Below are 19,172 nucleotides of genomic sequence, written 5' to 3'. Positions count from 1 at the left end.
TCATCACTCCTTCAGTTGCTGCCCGAGTGGCTCAAAGAAGGAATGGAAACCTTCTGGAGGAACATCTCCCTTTGGAATAAAAAAGTCAAGCAATTCTACTTTGTCAATGCAGAAAATTGCTTATCATTTAACAAGCTTCATTAAGGATCCTGTGTTTATGGAACCATGCCTTCCTTCCTTTGAATGCCCCTGAAATAATTCTTCCAGCAGGACAGTGAAACAGCAAGGAGCCAGTTACATTTTTAATCATTTATCTCCCCTTGGAATTGCAGTCTGCCAGCAAGGGCAGCTCCTTCCCCTCTGCAACACAGGAGGAGAATTAAAAGATGGGAAGCTGTGGTTTGAAAATGGTGGCTTACAGTTAGTAATGAGCTAAAGATCAGTTAATCTGCTACTAATAATTCTGCTACTGAAAATGTTTTACCTAATCCAGAAGCTAGATGGGATGGGTTCAGGCAGGTATGAATAAAGGGCTTCATCCTCCTTTTCCATGTTTTATTCCTGAGTGGTGACAGGGGAGTGGAGAAAGAGTTGGATGAAATGAAAATTAAAAATAATATTTCATTTCCCCTTTAGTGTATATGTCTTGTAAGAAAGGTTCAGTAGTGTAGAACTCTTACACACCCAAAGCAGTTTGCATGATTGTACCTTCTCATCAGGCAGATCAGTTAGACCCTGCAGGAGTAACCCTCAGTGTGGTGATTCTTTCCAACAGTAATCCTGCCAGGTGGATGACAGCAATGGCCTCCATTCTGCCATGTGCAAATATCTCATGCTTCAGACTTGATGCCTTAAAATATATATCAGAACTTTAGGGTTTTAAAGATACTGAATCACTGTACTGAGAGAGCAGATCCTGAAATACCTTGTCTTTCCAATGGCTGCTTTTGGAGGCTGATGCTGACTTTGTGGTCTATATGTTGGTTTGTTTGTTTGTCTGTTAGTGCTTCATAAAATATAGATGCTTTAAATAGGAGAGATGTGAGACAGCAATACCACAGCAATGACAAAGGGCTGTGTGCTTTGATTCCAAAGGATATACCTTTAATGTTCCCTGGTTTCCTCCCTGTGCAGTCATACCTAACAAATGCACAAGTGTGTGGCTGACATTCAGCCTGCTTGTGAATTGGGGAGGGGAGATACATATGCTCTAAAGGCTTCATCCAAAGAGCATCACTTGATGCATCACTCACAGATTTTTAGAGACATTTGGCATTTAAAATTAAATTATGTAACAGTGGTTGAGTGCTGACTCTTGGAAAAAATTTGAGATGTTGGAATTTTTGACTGTGTTTTATTATACCAGGGCTTTTGAAAAATCTCTTGCACATATTAGGACCACAAAAAAAATTGCTTACTTTCACTGAAAAAGATTTAGCAATTTAAAATGGGCTGAGTGTGTGTTGTAACAGGAGAGAGATCTTTTGGACAGTTGTGCAAATATTGCTGCAAACACAGTTAATACACCATAAAGTCCAGTCTCAGTGTCCTGTATGCAGGAGCTTCCCCCTAATTCCTAGCACATAAAATGTGTAGTTTTTATATAATCATAAACTTAGCACATTAAAGAAACCCCAAAAATCAAAACCAGCTGCCATAACTACATTAGTTAAGCAAGAAAAGACAAAGAATTGCCCAGAGGTGTAGGGGAGAGCAGGACACTTGTCCTGCCTTGCAGCTACAGAAGCAAGGGCTGGTAAGACTGAGAGGGGGCAGCTGCTTGGTTGGGGTTGTTCTCAGAGTTCCCATTCTGCAATGCTTGCACCTCAAGAGAAACCTGTTATAGACTAAGACTTTTTTCCTTATTTTATAAGGTCAGCATCTGAAAACCCAGAGAATATTATGAAGCGGTAAAACTGAGACAAAATACAGGAGATATTTGCATAGGGGGGAAAAAAGGAAGAGTAATAGAAATATTGCATTCTCGAACAAATAAACAACAACAACAAAAAAAAAAAAAAACCAACAAGCTACATTCAACTTCAGTTAGAAGAACAGATGCCAGAAGCTTATCCCCTTTGTGATGTGATTATATGGCCACTAAGTCATTTGGCTCAGTCAATCTGCTATTTATCATGATAAAGCTGTGTATACCAGAAAATCTACAAGTGCTGCCCTTTTTCTCTCCTGATTTTTTTTTCCCCCAGTTTGCAAGCAAAGAACTGCTTTAACAAGATCTGGGGACGCTTCTGAATAATGCTCCCTCCTCCTGGCTTGTGTAGGTCAACAGGAGGAAATGCTGAGCAGGCATGAGAGTAGATGAGGAGCAACAATGAACAGTATTGGTGGGAAAGGAGGTCATGACTGCTGTGGGCACCATCCTAAATTCCAGTGAACTGTCTCCCTCCTTCCCCTCTGCAGCCCTCACTGTCTGAGAGAGAACACATCTATAAACACATCAGACACAAACAATAACTCCTTCATCCCCAGAAGTATTCCTTAGAAAAATATTTCCTAATGAAATGGCCATTATGTTTTTCTTCTTGATTTTTTATTTGCATAATTCAGGGAGTTTGTGATAATTATGCCCCAATACATTTAAGATAAAGCTCTGTGTCATGCAAGCATTTTTATAAGGATCCTCTCAGGGCACCATGGCTCTTACTACTCATCAGGTCTACATGACAAATACCTCTTCTCATTTTCAATGGATGGCAACTCTCTGTCAGTGTGCAAACAAAACTCAAATAGCACACTTATGCCCTGAAGAATGCTTTAGTGCAAGGAAGCTCTTGTTCACCATCTGACTGTGCCCCAAAATGGATCCTGTTCTATCTTGCTAGATCTATTCCTGCTAATAACCTGCTGCTTGAAAAATAGATACTGCTAGACCTCCTTGTATTAAGGACTTCTGGATTTTTTTTTCCAAATCTAAGCTCTTCCTTTACCTGCATCTATTAGTACTCTATTATTTTTCATAGAGCTATTTATTTTATATATGCATACATTTTACTTCCAGATTAACTCAGTCTTTGAGAAACAGAAACAGCTTGTGTATTTTCCAGTGGAGTTTAAGGCTGAGGAAGACTGCTTGACATTTCAGGGAAAACTGAAAAGTTTGTATAGGATTTTAAAAGCTATGTTATGCAAGATGGAATTGCTAAGGTTTGTTCTTCAGTATAAACATGTACTGATTGTTTCTGTCAGCAGTATTTCACTGTTGCTTTCCCCTATGACAGCCTTACATTATTCATAACTTAAAATCTATTCTTTAAATTTTCAGTTATAAGAGTTTCCTGGCGGGGGTCACAGAATATGAAGGGAAGTATTGATTTGAAACATTTAAAATATAAATGAAGTTGTTTAGTTCTTCTGGTACATGGAATATTATAGTCACTGGATCAAATTCAACCCCCCAGCATGTCTGTTTTCATAGGCAACAAAAACATTTTCCCAGCCTCTCCGTGGACACTGCAGTGTCTGTGTGAACATTCTTTGATTTACCCAGTATTTGTTAAAAACAAACATGAATAATAAATGTTCCAGAGCACTTGAAGGCCAAAAGCCATCCCTATTTTATTCTCATCTGACATAAGGTCAGAATTTTAAGACTTTAAAATACAAGGCTTTAAAACTACCAGCCCTTTGTCACTTCAGCTTCCCAAAGCAGTGTCAGCAACCCCTTTTCACAGTGACATACACGAAGTCTCTTGTCCCATGTCACGTAAGTTTGTGGCTAGGACAAGTATTAAACCCAATGGCAGAGCTATTTTTGGCACTGGGGGAAAACCAGCACTGGTGGTTCTACAATGGGCAGGCCTTTATGCATGTCCACACGTGTCACCTGCTCCTGTCAGCATGTCACCTGCCCGTGTCCACGCATGTCACCTGCTCCTGTCCACATGTGCCACCTGCTCATATCCACACACATCACCCACTTGCTGCTCCAAGGCCAGTGCCAGAAGCCAGGTCCCCTCTGCCTTTCACCATCTGAGGTGTCAGAGCTCCTTTCCAGCTGCCTCTGGCCAGGCCTGCCCCACTCTGGCCACCCAGCTCTGAGCAGACCTTGTCAGCCATTAGGAGTCACACCCAGAGACCATCTAGGGATCACATTGTGGGTCCCTTCCAACTCAGACTGTTCTGTGATTCTGCACTTAAATTATTCCCTTTAAATTTTTCTTTGGTAAAAAGTAAGTGAAAATGGGACCATTTATCACCTATCTCAAGCATTCTAATACTAGAAAGTATTTTCCCATCTTTGTATAATTCCTCTGACTTTAATACAACATAATAAAACATTTCAGTTCTAGCCAGTTTATTGGCTTCAAGATAACAATAAGTAGTGTCTATAATTAAAAAGTACTGTTATAGGGTATTTCTGAGAAAGAAAATAAGTTTTCTCTCACAAAATCAACAATTGAAGTACATTAGATGAAAGAAGAATTGTTTTCCCAAATTAAAAAGATACACTTAGGACTTTATAGCCTAAACTATTTAAAATTACTCCTAAGATATAGCATTGTGTTTGCTGTGTTATAATAAACAACGGGGCTAGAAATAGGGTGACCCAAGGATTAGTATTTTTGAAGTATAAATCATTCACAGAAGAAATTTCTGTCCAGGATGGCTGAAAGCATCTTCAGAATTTAACCCACATTAGTAAATACTTTTGACTAATTTTTCTAAAAGCTCAAAAGAGGTGCAATTTTTCCATTGGAAATATGTTTCTTTTAAAATTGTCAAAAATATTCTAAAACGTAGTTTAAAATCTGAAAATAAAACCACACATTTCATTTGACACAAATGATCTTTTCCCCCCAGTTTCTTTTTTCAGTTCAGTCAGTGAGCTGAAAAAGTCAATTACTTGCAATGGCACTACTGGCAAATAATTCGTATCATAATCATTCCAAAAGGAATTATTCTGTGACAAGGAGCTTCTATTGTATGGAATTTAGAAGTTAAAAGATTGAGGCTAACATGATAAACACTGAGAAATGTTGTTTCATTTTTACACTTTTCTCTTTCAAGTTGTGACTCTAATCAAGATGAAAAACCAAATGAAAAAAAAAAAAGGAAAAAAGAGGAACTGTAAAAGCTCTGTGTATTTTAAAGTAGATTGGGAGTGTCTGCTTTGATAATAAGCAGCTACCAATTCCCAGTTACTTTAGGTGGAGTTATGAGGCCTAAGCATTTTAAAAGTCAACCTTAATGAAACACAAGAAAACACCAAGAGAAAACTAGTTTTGAAACCTTTACTAGGCTTCCCTTGCTCTGATCAGGTTGTTAAGCACTCTCAGCTTTGCTGGTTTAATCATGAATACCCACTCCAGAAGAGAACAGAGCTGCTTTATCATTATCCTTAATGCTGAAGTTCAGAAACGTGGTTTTTCAAAAAGAGATCAACTCACCTGGCCTCGTGTAAGCACCATGCTCTCCTGCAGCCTCCGAGGCGTGGAGCAGAGGCAGCAGGAGCTGGCAGCAAGCAGCCGCGGGCTCGGAGCACGGGAGCCACGGCCGGGCTGCCCAGGACAGAGGCACCGAGGCGCCACGCAGCAGCACCTGCAGGACTCCGTTTACCTGGTGAAAAGGTGCCTTTCAGAGTGGTTACAGCGCTGAACCTCGGGCGGTGCCTTCTGTGCAGATGAGGTGAAGGCAGGAATGAGCCTGAAAAGAGAAATGTTAAGCTAGTTTTCAGAATCAAGCATTAGTCTGCACAATTAAAAAATATTTTACATATTTATCATTTTAAAATATCCACTAAGAGAGAAGGCCATAAATCATATGCCAAAAGTTTTCTTGTTTGGATTCTCAAAACTCTGAAAAGAAAATCACCCGAATTACATTTCTATTTATTCCCTGACTTATGCCAGCAGTTTTTCTAAATGTCCAAACAGTGTCCAGACATTTCATGGTGATATTGAAAATAAAAGAGTGCTTTTATCAATATTTTTTACCTTTCCCCAACACATCTCCTATAAAACAAAAACAAAACAAAACAAAATAGGAACTGATTTTTTTCTGTTTAAAGTACTTACAGCCTAGGCTTTTCAGGTACTGTTAGGTCATATGTAACCATTAACAGAACTAAACTGGAAAGAAAACTTAGCCTTTGTCTTTTGGTATGCTTTATTGTGGGTTGTGTGTACTGGTGGTTCACCTAAAGCAAAAGGTGGCCAAGACACATAGCAAAAAAACGGAGATATGTTCAACAGACCCTTTATCTTTGGATAAAAGTCTGACTTCTTCCTGGCTCTCTTCAAAGAGAAGTAAGTGGGTCTTCTGATGACCTGCCTGAAGCTTTTCTGCTGGCTCCTTTCCCTCACTCCAGCTCCATATCCTTGCACATCCTGCATGGCTGCTGTCACTGCGGTTGAAGCAGCACCTCTGGCAGGGTTAGACAGCCTCCATCAATGATTCTGCTTTGTGTTTGCTTTTTTTTCAATGCAACTCATCCTCTTGGAAACAAATTTTTTCCCTGGTCTTTGTGTTTATTTGGAAAGGAGGTGAAAATCTCTTCAGGACTTTTTGATTTGTAAAATCCCCTCACCTACAGACACAAGCATAACTAGAGGGATTTAATGCAGAGCTGGTCACAACAGATGCCTATCAGAGAAGAAGCAGGGGAGAAGGTTCCTCATTGAATCCTGGTAGCAGTGCCCACAGGAAAGCCTTTCCTGTTACTGACTGCAGTAGGAGCAGGACCTGGCTGTTCATTGCATTTAAGCTATCAGAGATCTCACTTTTTCAGGTGATACCTGGTGCCAAAAGCCAGTGTGGGTGGGGTGGGGTGGGCTGTTCTGCATCCCACAGGGATCCTGCCCTCCCAGCTCTGCAGCTACCTGGCATGCAGAGGTTCCACCAGCAATGACAGCAGCGAGCCCTGTTCCTCCAGGAGCACTGCTCAGAGTGGCACAAGGCACACTCTCTCTCCCTTGGAGGCAACCAGTTACAGCCCATACCCCACTCTTCCATGTATGCCATCCACAGCAGTGACTCCAGGGGACACGTTTTAGCTGTTAAATTAGTCTTTGGGAGGTTTCTTAAACAAATGCTTTCAAACCTTTTAAGAAGAGCAGCAGATGTATGGCTTCACAGAGCTGGTTTCCCTGGTGTTGAATTCACTATACACATGGATATCTTTATGCTGCTTTTCTTGGTTATAGTCCCCAAAAGGTTACCAAAATCAGTATGAAATTAACCTTGCTTGTTTCTCATGTAGCAGAAACACTGCTCTCTTGACAATAAATACTTTATTCCGTACTGTGACACAATAGGTGCTACACCCTGAGTCTTTTTCTAAGCTAGTAAAGATATTTCTGCTTCAGCCAGGTCTGTCCTGCATCAGTCATGGACACAAATTCCTAACAGCTCGCTTGGGGTATTGCTGCATGCAAGAATAAAATTTCTCCCACTGCGGATAGTTAAATGACATTTTTGAATGGGATTTGTAAACCATGTCCACTTGGATGGTAATTTAATGGCCACAATTTTAGACCTCCCACACAACAAATTGTTCCTTTTCAGTGTTGTGCTGGGAAAAAGAATTTGGGACCAGCTGGCAGCTGATGCTGTGAAATACTACTTACAAATAAAGACAGGAAGCTTGGTGTAATCACTAGCATCTTAGAGCAGCTTTCTTGGGAGTGCTGCTGAGCAGATGTAAGACTGGTATTTATTAATTAAACTAAACCCAGAAAAATTGATTTCTCAATAAACTTGAAAGTGGTGATGCACATTAGCACAATGCCGGGAATTTCAAATCCAGTGTTCAGGTTTATATCAGGAGAAAAAAGAAAAAAAGTGACTCCTAAAGATTTCTTAACTTCTCTTTTTAAATTTGTAAGCTATAAAAATTTGCAGTGATATATTGCTTCACCTTTCATGCAAGATTTGTGTACTACATTCTTAGATCTAGATTTCTGCAATACAGTGGTTAAATTCTGTCTGGTGGTATTATCATGATTAATGATTAAGACAGAAGGTGGTTTTCAGGTATCTTTTCATGTCTGTTGACTTGTTGATAATGACAACTGCCCAATGATAGATGGCAAACTAAGAATGGGTAAGAAGGACATTGGACAGCGCCAAAACAATTAAAAATACCAAAAGCTTTTCTTTCTTAATATCCTGATGACAATGAGTAGTTGTCAAATCTCAGATTTACATGCTTCCTAAATTCCTCAGGCAGACAATGGCAGGGTACTGCCAAGCAGACTGTGTTATTCCAGCTGGTGGGTGGAGAGGAGTGTATTCTTGTCCCAGTACACCTTGCCACTCTGATATGTAACACTATGGGGAGCTGACGATATTTAGGTTTTTGCCATCTCCTAGTTTTTGTCTTTATATTTAGAGCAAAGCAGTTAAAACAGGAGATACATCATGGCAACTCAAATACCTTAGCTCTGTAGTACCTCTGCAACACCTGCTTCCCCCTGTGCCCTCTCATCCCATCCCTGTGTAAAGACATTGATTGCTGTGTGAAGTACAGCAATTTAGTAGGTAAGACCAAAGGGATTCCAATGAGAAATAAAAAAATTCTCAAGTGAGAGAAAGAAAAAGCAAAACAACTTGTAACACTGATGTACTTAGAGTTTACATCAGTTACTTTTTCTCACTTCTTCATTGGTAGTCTGGGAACCTACAAAAACAATCACTAGTGTTAAATGACCAGTTGGTAGCACTGGAAGAAACTGTCATTTTTGACCTTGATCTTCATCTTTACAAGAGGTTTTGCTTCTTCTCTGGGAGAGACATGACCACCTTTGTCAGCATCCTTCATGTAGGTAAGAAAAGCTTCCTATTTCTGAGGTTAAAGATTAGAGCAAAACAGATGCATGGAAACATGTGGAATACTGGCATCCTGCCTTGTCAGCAGTCCTGTCCCTAAGCACATCACACCTGGGCTCCTGATCCTCCACTGATTCCCAATTTCCATCCCATGATTTTTCAAGGCCTTGGACCTGCCACTGCAAATTATAAAAAGATTATCTGTCGTTACCTAAAAATACAGCCACCAAGCTTAGGATAATATGAATGAAAGCTGGAAACAAATTAGGCTTCATTTCAGGCAGTGTGAACTAACATAAATTCATTGAATTTACAGGAGCCAGATGGATTTACATCGGCTAAGAATCTGACAAAGTGTGTTCACGAGTGAAAGTATTTGCAGAACACGCTGCTGGCAAACTCTAGCAGATTTTATAATCACTTTCTTTATTGACACATTTCCATAAAAACTAATACCTCTGAAGAAAATGCAAAAATGAATGCTTAGGAAGGGAATGGAAGTTAATTTTCTACAGCAGCTAACAGCAGCTATATATTCAGACATGTATTTCTGCTTTCACACTTAGAGAATATGGAATCAAAGTTAGAAAAAGTATGTGTCCACTCCACTTGGCTAAGTTGATAAAAGCATTTAAGGACAGTTATTTTTTTATGTGGTAAACTGGTATAACTTGGACTCATAATTAGCTGTTCTGTTCTATTAGACAAAAGTATCAGTGGATTACTTTTAGACTTTGGATCTAAGAAACTGAAGCAAGTCTGAATATTCTCTGAAGTCAGAATATCTGTTGGTCTGTGACATTCCTTTATGCAGTCACAAAATCAGAACAGTTATAAATGCTCAACTACTGAGGCATTTGCTCAGGTTACTGCCTCCTATCTGGGTTTGTGATGAGTGCTGGTGATCTAGGCTGCAACGTTTTCAGTTGCCTCTTTTTGTCTGGAAGGCTGTCATTTGGTAAACTACTGCATTTCAGAAACATTTTGTTTATTTGGCAAGGTATGGTAGGTTGTGGCCCTCTGTCTGAAAGAGGCAGGGGAAAAGGAGAAGCAAAGCCAGAAGGACCTGCCTCAATGATATTTTGCTTCAAAATGAAGATAGTATGCATCTATCAGACAATAATCAATCTTAATCAAATACAGGTTGAGATATAAGTGGATCAGTAATGATGCTGTATTTGTTTGTATTGCCAGCATTTACTTGCCAGTATATAGAAATGCTTACTAGCATATGAACACAATAAATCTTATTAACATTTAAATTTAGCACTTGCATTCTCTTATTGTTGGGTTGGCTTAGTGCAAACAGTGGGCAATTCCATGCCCTGCAAGCTTTCTGTGAGCCCTGGGACTGAGGGAAAGGGAATTATGCTGCCCTTTTGGACTTTGTTTTCTTTTTTAATTTCAAGCTCTCCAAACTGCTTGGAAGTAGGCCGCTGAGAAAGCAAAGCAAACATGCTCTCTGTGCCACGGCTTTGCTGTTCCCCACTAGATACATTATATTCAGCTGAGGGAGAATAAGAAGCTATTTTCCCCAATTTTCCATACTGCCTGTGGGAATCTAATTCAATTTCCTCCCAAATTTAGCAGTGAAAACGAAACAGTAAAGAATAAAGTTGAAGAAGCTTCTGTAAATCTCTGGATTGTAAGGTACTAAGGTGCAGCAGGATTACTGAGCACAGGTTAAACTTCTTTTCTAACCACAAAGCTACTTACAGATTTAAGAAGCTTAAAAACCTGATCCACCATTAGTCCTTGCTTTGCAAATGAAAGAATAATATATCTACCTATACAAAGTTATATTTGTTATTATTGAATTGTTTATCCCTTATTTATTGATGTAGCCCTATTCCACAAAGGAATTTTTTTTTTCAGTGAGAGATTATGATGTATTAGATAAATTCAGAGAAAAGGACAAGGAAAAAACTGGTGACCAAATGCATTTCCAGAAATAAACAAGTGAAAAAAGGACTCACATTTCATTACTCTCACTGTAGTGGCTACATTTAACCACCAGACCACAGGGGTCTTTCTCCTAATGTCCAGAAAAAGATGCAGTGCCCACTCTGCATTTAGATTCCATATATCATTGTGCACCTGAGACTCATATGACTCAAAAAGAAAATATTAATAGAAAACAGAAGTTACTTTTTTGCTTCATGTGAGCCAGAACATTTGTTCAGCAGACCTACTTGCAGCCAGCAAGCCATGCCATTTTCTGATTGTCAACTGTCCTTAGGTGGTTTTGACCCTTTTAGCTCAAAACTTCAGATGGGTAGTCCTCACAGTGAGCATTGGTAGCCAAGATTGCAGTAATTATCTTGGTACCGCTTTGATGAAAGTGTGTCTGCTGCATCCCCACAGAAATAAATTGGCCAGCAGTCATTTTTATTTCTTCACAACAGTATCTTTTATACTTGTTTTTATCCCCACAAAATCTATTAAGCTTAGAAAACTGCAGTAAGGATCAGCATACTTTGGGGTTTTGACATGACATGGAAAAATCTTAGAATATAACAAATAATAATGTTCAGCCAACATGATGTTTCTGAGACTGTGAGCCTCAATGAAAATGTGTTCACTTGTGAGAGAAAATTAAAGGATAACTGGACTTACCTAAGTAATGATGTTTACCTTGTACACTTGCACAAACAGTGTAAGAGTTTTGTAACTTACCTATACATATGGTTTTTCAAGTTATGTAAAATCTGTCTCATGAAGAGTAAAAAAAAAAAAAATTTAAATCTGAAAAATAATGATTCAGTGACAAAGATTTCATGGTATATTTTGACTTTTGCTTTCTCAATTTATATCTCATCCTCCTTCCTTGCTGGAGTATCACTTCAAATGTATTTGCAATGTGGAATTTTCCTCTGTCTACATTACATTACAAAACTAAACCTCACTGGGGAAGCTGCCTCAAGGTCATTAGTAAGCTTGAGATGCATAATGTAGATGACAGCCTTAACACGTTTGATGTCATGATAAACACGGCCAAGTCCTTTAGGACGACTGTAACAAGGTGCTGGAAGTAGTTGCTAGCGCTGGGGAGCTGACTAAGGCTCCTAACATTGCCAACACTGTTTTGAAGTGCCTAATTAAAACTATGTGGGGATGGTATTTTTCGTTGTGTGGGCAGTAATGTGAAGAGCAAACACACCAACCCTTCTGCAAGCTCAGGCTTTGCTTACCTGGGAGCAGGGAGCCGACTCGTGGCGTGCAGAAGTGGAGTCTGTGCAGAAGGCTTCCAAGTTGGTTTCAAGTTAATTTTCTAAACTTTGGCAATGACCTAGAATGATTCAAAGATGTATCTAAGTGAGGAACATATGGCTAGTCGTTAAAAATGTATCAAAGAGCTCCTCTTGTCTTTCTTTCTCGTGAATGAACTCTTGAACATCAAGGATCCCCTCACGTGCCCCCAGTCTGTTGGTTGGCACTCCCCTGCGAGAGCGTCAGCACGCTATTAGCAATTACCTTGGTGATATTTACAGCATTTTAATGTCACTTGCCTGTATGTAAATAGAGTCTGTGAGGAGCACAGCACACCCAGGGCTCCCACCACAACAGCACTGCTCCGTCAGTGCGCCAGAGCGCTCCTGGGCCTTATGTAACTGCCAAAAATATCATTTCAATTGCTTTATGACAAAATAATGAGTCTGTCAGAGATGAGTGGTCAGAAAAACAAATTTGTTCTCCCACACAATTAGGGTTTATAGCATTGGACAGCAATATCAATCTCCAGTGATTCAAAATTGAATTTGCACGTTGAGGGAAATGTGTTCTTGCGTGTGCTATAACCAGGCTGCTTAGCAGGTTGAACTGAGAAGATGGATATCCACTGTGCTGCAAAAGCATGAGGGTGGAAGTTTCCAAATGCAGACAAGTTTTGTGGGGCCATGGCATTCACTACCACAAGCTCAGCACTGACAGATCTGCCCCACCAGGAGCAATAATAAAAAAGTCTGCAAAACTGTCACCAGATATAAATGGCAGACAGCTTTTCCCTTCAGGTAGAAAGCCATTTCAAGGCCTACATCTCTCCATACGTGACCTAATTGTCCATGGAGTTGTTGATATTTATAATCATGGACTTCAGTCATTCTCTGTAAAGTCATACAAGGATTAGACCTCAGCAGTGCCATTTACAGTGAGCATGTACTGTATCTTAGAACTGCACTTTGCCCTTAACATTTGCTGTGTCCTTACATGAGATTTTGCCCTTAAGCTGTTAGCGAGTGCAGTGCAGAGGCTGCAGCACAGATCCTCCTCTGTTTTCCAGACCTTAACCTGTGCACTCCAACCTGCTGTACTGATTACAGCTCCCTCTGTCATTCCCTTCTCTGCATAGGCAAACCCACTTGGTGTGCCAGCAGCTGCTACCCACCCACTGCTGCCTGGTAATTGCCTTTCTGGGTGTGTGTACATCATACCATCTACAGGACTTGGACTTTCTTCTTTGGATTTCTAAATGGGCATAGAATACTGTCAGTATACTAGAGGTGAAATCAATTTTTTAGGTTTTCAGACCTTCTCCACTGTTATGGAGCAGCTGAAGCAAGCACATTCTCTCAATGGAAACATCAACACAGGCTATGGAATTATTGTGTTAAATGTGCTTTGTATGTAATTAAACCTTTTGTTAGTATTTTAGATTGACAGCAGTAACAGCTAGGAACCTTCAAAGCAAGTGGTTAATGAAATTACAAATGGTACCTAGGATTTTCAGTAATAATTTATCACCATAGATAAATTCATATAAGATAACAAAATCCTTCCTTCTCGCCACAGTAGAAAAGAAAGGTAATCTTCCATAAGAAAGAGATGAATTTGGGTATCCTCCACAGGAAGCTGATTGCACATCTTGAGTGATCTGCTGGGAGCTCAAGTCAGCTCCCAGATCAGCGGTGCTCAGCTGATTGACAGCTGAAATTCCTACGGTCCAGAATGTGCTGCTTTGTTTTCACACCACTGACAATCCAGTGTATCTCATAAAAAGAGTGATTCTCTCATGGTCTGTCTGGGTGCTACTTTTACCAAAATAGCCCTCTCTTTCTGTAATCCTAAATATTTGTTTTTCTTACTGCCTATTCTGCAAATAGAAGCAGCTTTTTATTGTACTCTAGTCATCTCTGAGCCCCGCTCCGCTCATTTACCTCTCTCAGTCATCCAGAGAAGCCTGTCCCTCAAGCACAACACGCATGGCTCTTTGCAGAAGTCTCTGAGACTGTGCATATGTACACTCTGATGAGGTCCCTGGGACAGATTACCCAATTCCTAGTGCACCCTTCATAAAAAACCAAAAGCATGTGAAATATTACTTCCCTGTTTCTCTCTCCACATATACCACAGATTTTGATACTGCCTTGGGTTTCCCCAGACATGGTGCCCTCCAGTTTGCTTTCTACAGATGCTTCTTGTTCTCTTCCAGTTTTAGCACTGCCTGCATTTTACACACATTCACTGTTCAGCTACATCCTTGATTTGCAGTGGAAGTCATGATCAATCTCTTCAAAATCTGTCAAGTGGCTTCAGCAAAAAAATGGTGCAAGAGGAGAATCATAGCCTCTGGTTCAGTCTTCCAAACATCTTATTCTACTTAGACTTCCACTCTTTTACTCCTTATGTATAGTTACTGACACTAAGAAGACTATCAGTTCAATCGCTTCAGATTCCATTAATCTACAGAATTTTTCATACTTGTATGAAAATAAACATGAGCCAAACCCAACTCTTCTGTTTGCTATACACTAAAAAGGCAAAGTTTTTACCATACATTATCTGATATTTGTGGTTTAGGTTTAGGGGCGGTTGTAAACATTTATTTTTGCGCCCAGTATAACTAACTCTTATTAAGTCAAATTTGACATTTTTAATATAAATGTACTTTTAACCTTAATTTTAGCTAGTCTTGTAGTAAAGTTTATTGAACACATTTTTTCTGTGTTTTCTTCTCATTAGAAAGCGTACACAACTAAGTTTGAAGTATTCTGAGGATTATTTGGAAATTCACCATTGTTGGCTCTTTTTTTGCTCAGTTACTAACGTTAGATTTGGGCTATCCTCTGCCTACAAAAGTTTTAGATCAATCCTTTATTTTTTTTCCAGTGATCAAACTTACTGTTCTCTTATTCTCTTTAAATCGTACTCCTAGAAGGCTACACTACTCTCTCCTCTCTCCACATAGTTTTCTTTCTTTTTTTTTTCTTTTTTTTTTGGGGGGGGGTCATGCTTTGGGGTTTGGTTTGGGGGGGTTTCAGTTTTTTGTTATTACTTGGAATTTTCTTTTAGACAGGATGCAGCATTTGGGGTAATTCTACTGGGAAAGCTTTCAAAAATACATATAAAGCATATAAATAAGTTGATTTGCATAAAGGCATTGATTGAATGAATCTTTGATTATTCTACTGGTTTAGGACAAGAAAAGCCATTTAGCAATTCTTCCATTTAGGAAGCTAAGTGGCTAAAATGTCCCTACTTTGTCTATTTTGTGTGTGTTTAGTCTGAATGCCCGTATGGGGGCTGTGGGTTTTAAATCTCAGTTAATAGCGTTTTAAAATTTGACAGAATTGACAGCTACTTCTAGAAGAAAATGCATTTTGCTGGTTTTGTGCAAAGCTGCCTGTACCTGGTACAAACGTAGCCCTCCAGGATGTCTCACTGTCTCTGTCTGGTGGGGCTTGGTTGCAGTCACACGAGATGCCTTGAGCAGGACCCCAGTCAGTCCCTTCCTCTCTCCAATTTATTCTAGCTACCTGCTTTTCTCCTCTATTTTTTGGTCTTGTTCTTACTGTATATGTCTCCTGTTTGGAGTGTTCCATTTTCAAATTCCTGTGGACACTAAAACAACCCATGGCTTTTTTTTTAATAGCAGTACCCTTTACCAAAAGGTTGAGTGTCTGGTGAATAGATAGAAGTCATTCACTGATGCCCAGACAAGCATCTTTCATTCTACTCTGGCAACTCACTGAAAATTCACAATTGATTTAGTCTTCAAGCACATAAATTTTGTAAATTGTGTAAAAATTACTCTCTTTCACTTGTCCAGCATATTGAGTACATTTTGGTCATTTCAATTTTAAAGGTGTTGAATCTGTTTCTCTTCAGAATGAGCATTGCTCAAATAACAGCAGTTGCATTCATTTCTAGCACAGAGAGAATGCTCCACCATCTACTGTATTACATATTCTTGTGGATTTTCTCCAGCAGCTACTTATGACAACTGCAAGCTTGTTTTACCCTGGGGATATATATGTACGTGGCCAATTGCTTCAGGTCATATTCCTTCCAAATGGAAGTCAGCTTGACAGCTGTTAATTTGCACTTGGCCATTCCACATGTTGTTTTGCTCTAATTATTGGTCACTGTATGGAACAGGTGACAAATGCCCACATGAGAACCCTGTAAATTACTAGATGTACGGTCATTAGGAAAACAAACAGGAAAGGTCATTAAATACTGGTTTTCTCTCCAGTCCCAAACAGAAATAGATTTTAGCTGGTTTTGACATCCATGGGAAAGGGATGGAAAGAAGTGAAAATACCTTATTGTTTATGAAACTAACCTCCCATTCTGTAAGTGTCCTAGTTTTGGGAAAAGAGGGGAATTTAAGACCAGATGCAGAATCTGGTTTATCTAATGATTTTGTCACAAGGCTTGATTAGGTTTCTTCCCCAAGTAAAACTAAATGTGCCTACCAAAATAATTTGTCTGACCTTCAGCTACTACAGCTATATTAAATTAAGGCAGGAAAAGAAATTTCCTTTCTGAACAAGACAGTACTTGCTGAACAAAAATGGCAAGACACCATTACAATGAGCTTTCCTTCTATTTAAGTGTGAAATTGCAGAGGATATTTAAATGAAGTATGTTTTCTCAGGCTCCCAGGATATAATTTGGACCAGATTCTTTAAGGACATAAGCAGAGGACTTGTTTTGTTCCTGGGAATAGTAACTCTTGAATTTTTGCAAGATTATAGACCTATCTGTAAAAAAATATATATATAAATCACTTATTTGTTCTCAGTGGTGCTGTATTAGTGAAAACAAGATTCAGCATATGGGAGTCTTAGTGACATTTTTGCTTTTAGACCTTGTGAGCTGAAGATCTGCAACTTGCTCTTTGCAGGGATGTGTTGGGATGCCATGTTTTCCTGGTAGAACAATACCAGACGGACAGCACAGAAATCAAGTGGTTGCCATAGGACATGCTTTTTAAAAACTTGAGCTTAAACTCAACCACCTCTAAATAACATCCCACTTTGTTTTATTTTTGCCTTTTAAAATTAGGTGTAAGTGCAACCTTCATGCTACTGGCTGTAAAGAAGAAAACAAAAGACTACTTTGTGAATGTGAGCATAACACAACGGGCCCAGACTGTGGAAAATGCAAGAAGAATTATCAGGGCCGACCGTGGAGCCCTGGTTCTTATCTGCCTATACCTAAGGGCACTGCTAATATCTGTAAGTAGTTCTGTATAATAAGGATATTTTATTATTACAACTCTGCCCCATATCATGACTCTGAAGGAAGATTAATGTTTGCAAAAGTTTGTCATTTCTTCTGACTCGGTGTGTATAACTGGACAAGGTGTCAATTTGTAAGTGCTAATTGTAAGTACACATCATCTGTGCTCTCACATGGTTTTAAATAACTTCCAGGAGAACCACATGATTATATCCATAGACACATCCCTGGACACTGCACAGAGAGGGCTAAGGAATGAGAAGGTTAGGTTAGGACTCGTCACATAAAAAACACACACAGATGAGAGAAAACAGTGGGAATAACTGCAGTACTGCTCCAGCCACGGTGCCCTCAGCTCTCCATTCATACATTGTCTTGAGGTTAGTGACACTCTCAGCTCAGCATGTGAGATCCCTGCATTTTTTGTGCATTTAAAAAAGGGGGGAAAAAACACCTCAGGCCAGATTTTTCATATTACTAACTAAAGATCTAAAGGTTGGGAAACATTTCCCTGATGTTGACCTGCAGTCCAGACTCAGATGCATTCTTGTAGATCAAGTGTTGAAGAGAGAAAATGAGGGCAAAACATGGGGTTTTATATCTGCTTGTTTCCAGCTAACAGCCCCTCCACAACACACATGTGGACTGTTCTAGCACACTTCCATATTATCCAAAGCAGGAAGTTACTGACAGCTCTGTTTCCTGGTTCTGGATAGGATTGGGCCAAAATAAAATGTGGGACTGGAAAGAGAGGGCACAAAGACAAGTATGACCATCAGTTCTTCCTGTCTCGCATACATGAAATACGCAGTGATTCAGAATCCCCCTGAACTGAGTAACGGAATTAAATTCCTTTAAAGAAAGGATGGAAAATGAGAATACCTTTTGATAGAAGTTACTAGCTTCTTTTAAGAAAACAGTCCACAGTTTTGCCCTGATTAAAAGCAAAACATTCATTTTAAAATATTAGATATAACAATTTATTGAAAAAGTTATTTGAGAGAAACAGAGCTATGGATGCAGCTGAATGAAAAGTTTAAAACCAGGAGCAATGTGCAATGCTCAGAATGTTATCTAAGACTTCAAAGCAGCAGCTGTGAAGAATCAAAACTCAGAAATTAAGATCATAGGAAGCAGGAGCTTATCAAGTAAAATGTGAGAGTAATAGACCAAGTAACAAACCATGAAGTGTGGGGGCATGAAATTATGATAAAATTCTTACTGAGCAGAAAAAAATGAACTTCCAGAAAGCAGGGAAAAACATTTTGTAAGAGTCTTCACTTTTTTCGCCTGTTATAAAAACTGAGTGTGGGTCACAGAATTAATACTTTAAAGCTCTGTTTATGGTGAGATGCACCAGGTTGATTTTAGCTAAATTCACCTTGCTGTGAGTTTTACCTCATTCCCAGTCAGATGAGCACACGACAGATGGAACAGTGGAATTAGCACCTACTGAAAGTGTCTGAAGCTTTAAATCAACTTTATGTTAAAACAACATCAGTGAATTTCAGCAAACATACAGTTTCATCAAAAATCAAAACATTTGATAAATAATAGGTAGTCATTTCTGGGGATGATGGTGATGATGATAGCATCATGAAAACATAACCTTATTTGAGCTGAAGAATACTCCACTTACCCTCAAATCCTGACTTGAGCAGTCAGCAGTAACAGGAATTTCTGGCAAACAGGAAGAAGCATGAAGGATTTCTTCTTCACCTTCTCAGTTTACCAAATAAACTGGCTTTCTGAGCAGGACTTCTAGGGTTGCTTGCTGCTGAACAGAGAGAGACACACAACTAATATAAGCTTGACCTCAGTGATACCTTATGGCAATACATTTCCAATTTTAGTGAAACAGTGAGTGAAAGGTATTTTATTCTGCTTGCCTTAAATATTTTTCAATGTTTAAGCCAGTACCTCCTTAGATAAGAAAGGAACAAAGAAAAATGCACCTCTGTGTACATCTGTTACACCATTTA

General features: G+C 39.3%; 1 protein-coding gene and 1 long non-coding RNA gene across 10 annotated transcripts in view; one reads left to right on the top strand and one right to left on the bottom strand.

The window, feature by feature from the left end:
* NTNG1 (netrin G1) overlaps positions 1 to 19,172 on the top strand; it is a 147,689-nt gene that overhangs the window by 73,345 nt on the left and 55,172 nt on the right. For all 9 annotated transcript variants that reach the window (XM_064428042.1, XM_064428038.1, XM_064428037.1 and 6 more), the window contains exon 4: positions 17,014 to 17,186. In XM_064428042.1, the coding sequence (XP_064284112.1) occupies positions 17,014 to 17,186 (173 nt within the window). The remainder of the gene's footprint in view (positions 1 to 17,013; positions 17,187 to 19,172) is intronic.
* LOC135305003 (uncharacterized) lies at positions 5,510 to 19,036 on the bottom strand. Its single transcript, XR_010366282.1, has 3 exons — positions 18,830 to 19,036; positions 11,919 to 12,016; positions 5,510 to 5,604 (listed from the first exon to the last, which is right to left on the bottom strand). It is a non-coding gene; the product is annotated as an uncharacterized LOC135305003 (long non-coding RNA).

Source organism: Passer domesticus, chromosome 7, assembly GCF_036417665.1.
Source record: "Passer domesticus isolate bPasDom1 chromosome 7, bPasDom1.hap1, whole genome shotgun sequence".
Taxonomy (NCBI): Eukaryota; Metazoa; Chordata; class Aves; order Passeriformes; family Passeridae; genus Passer; species Passer domesticus.
Note: the sequence above shows the minus strand (reverse complement) of the source record. Positions and strands in the feature narration are given on the sequence as shown.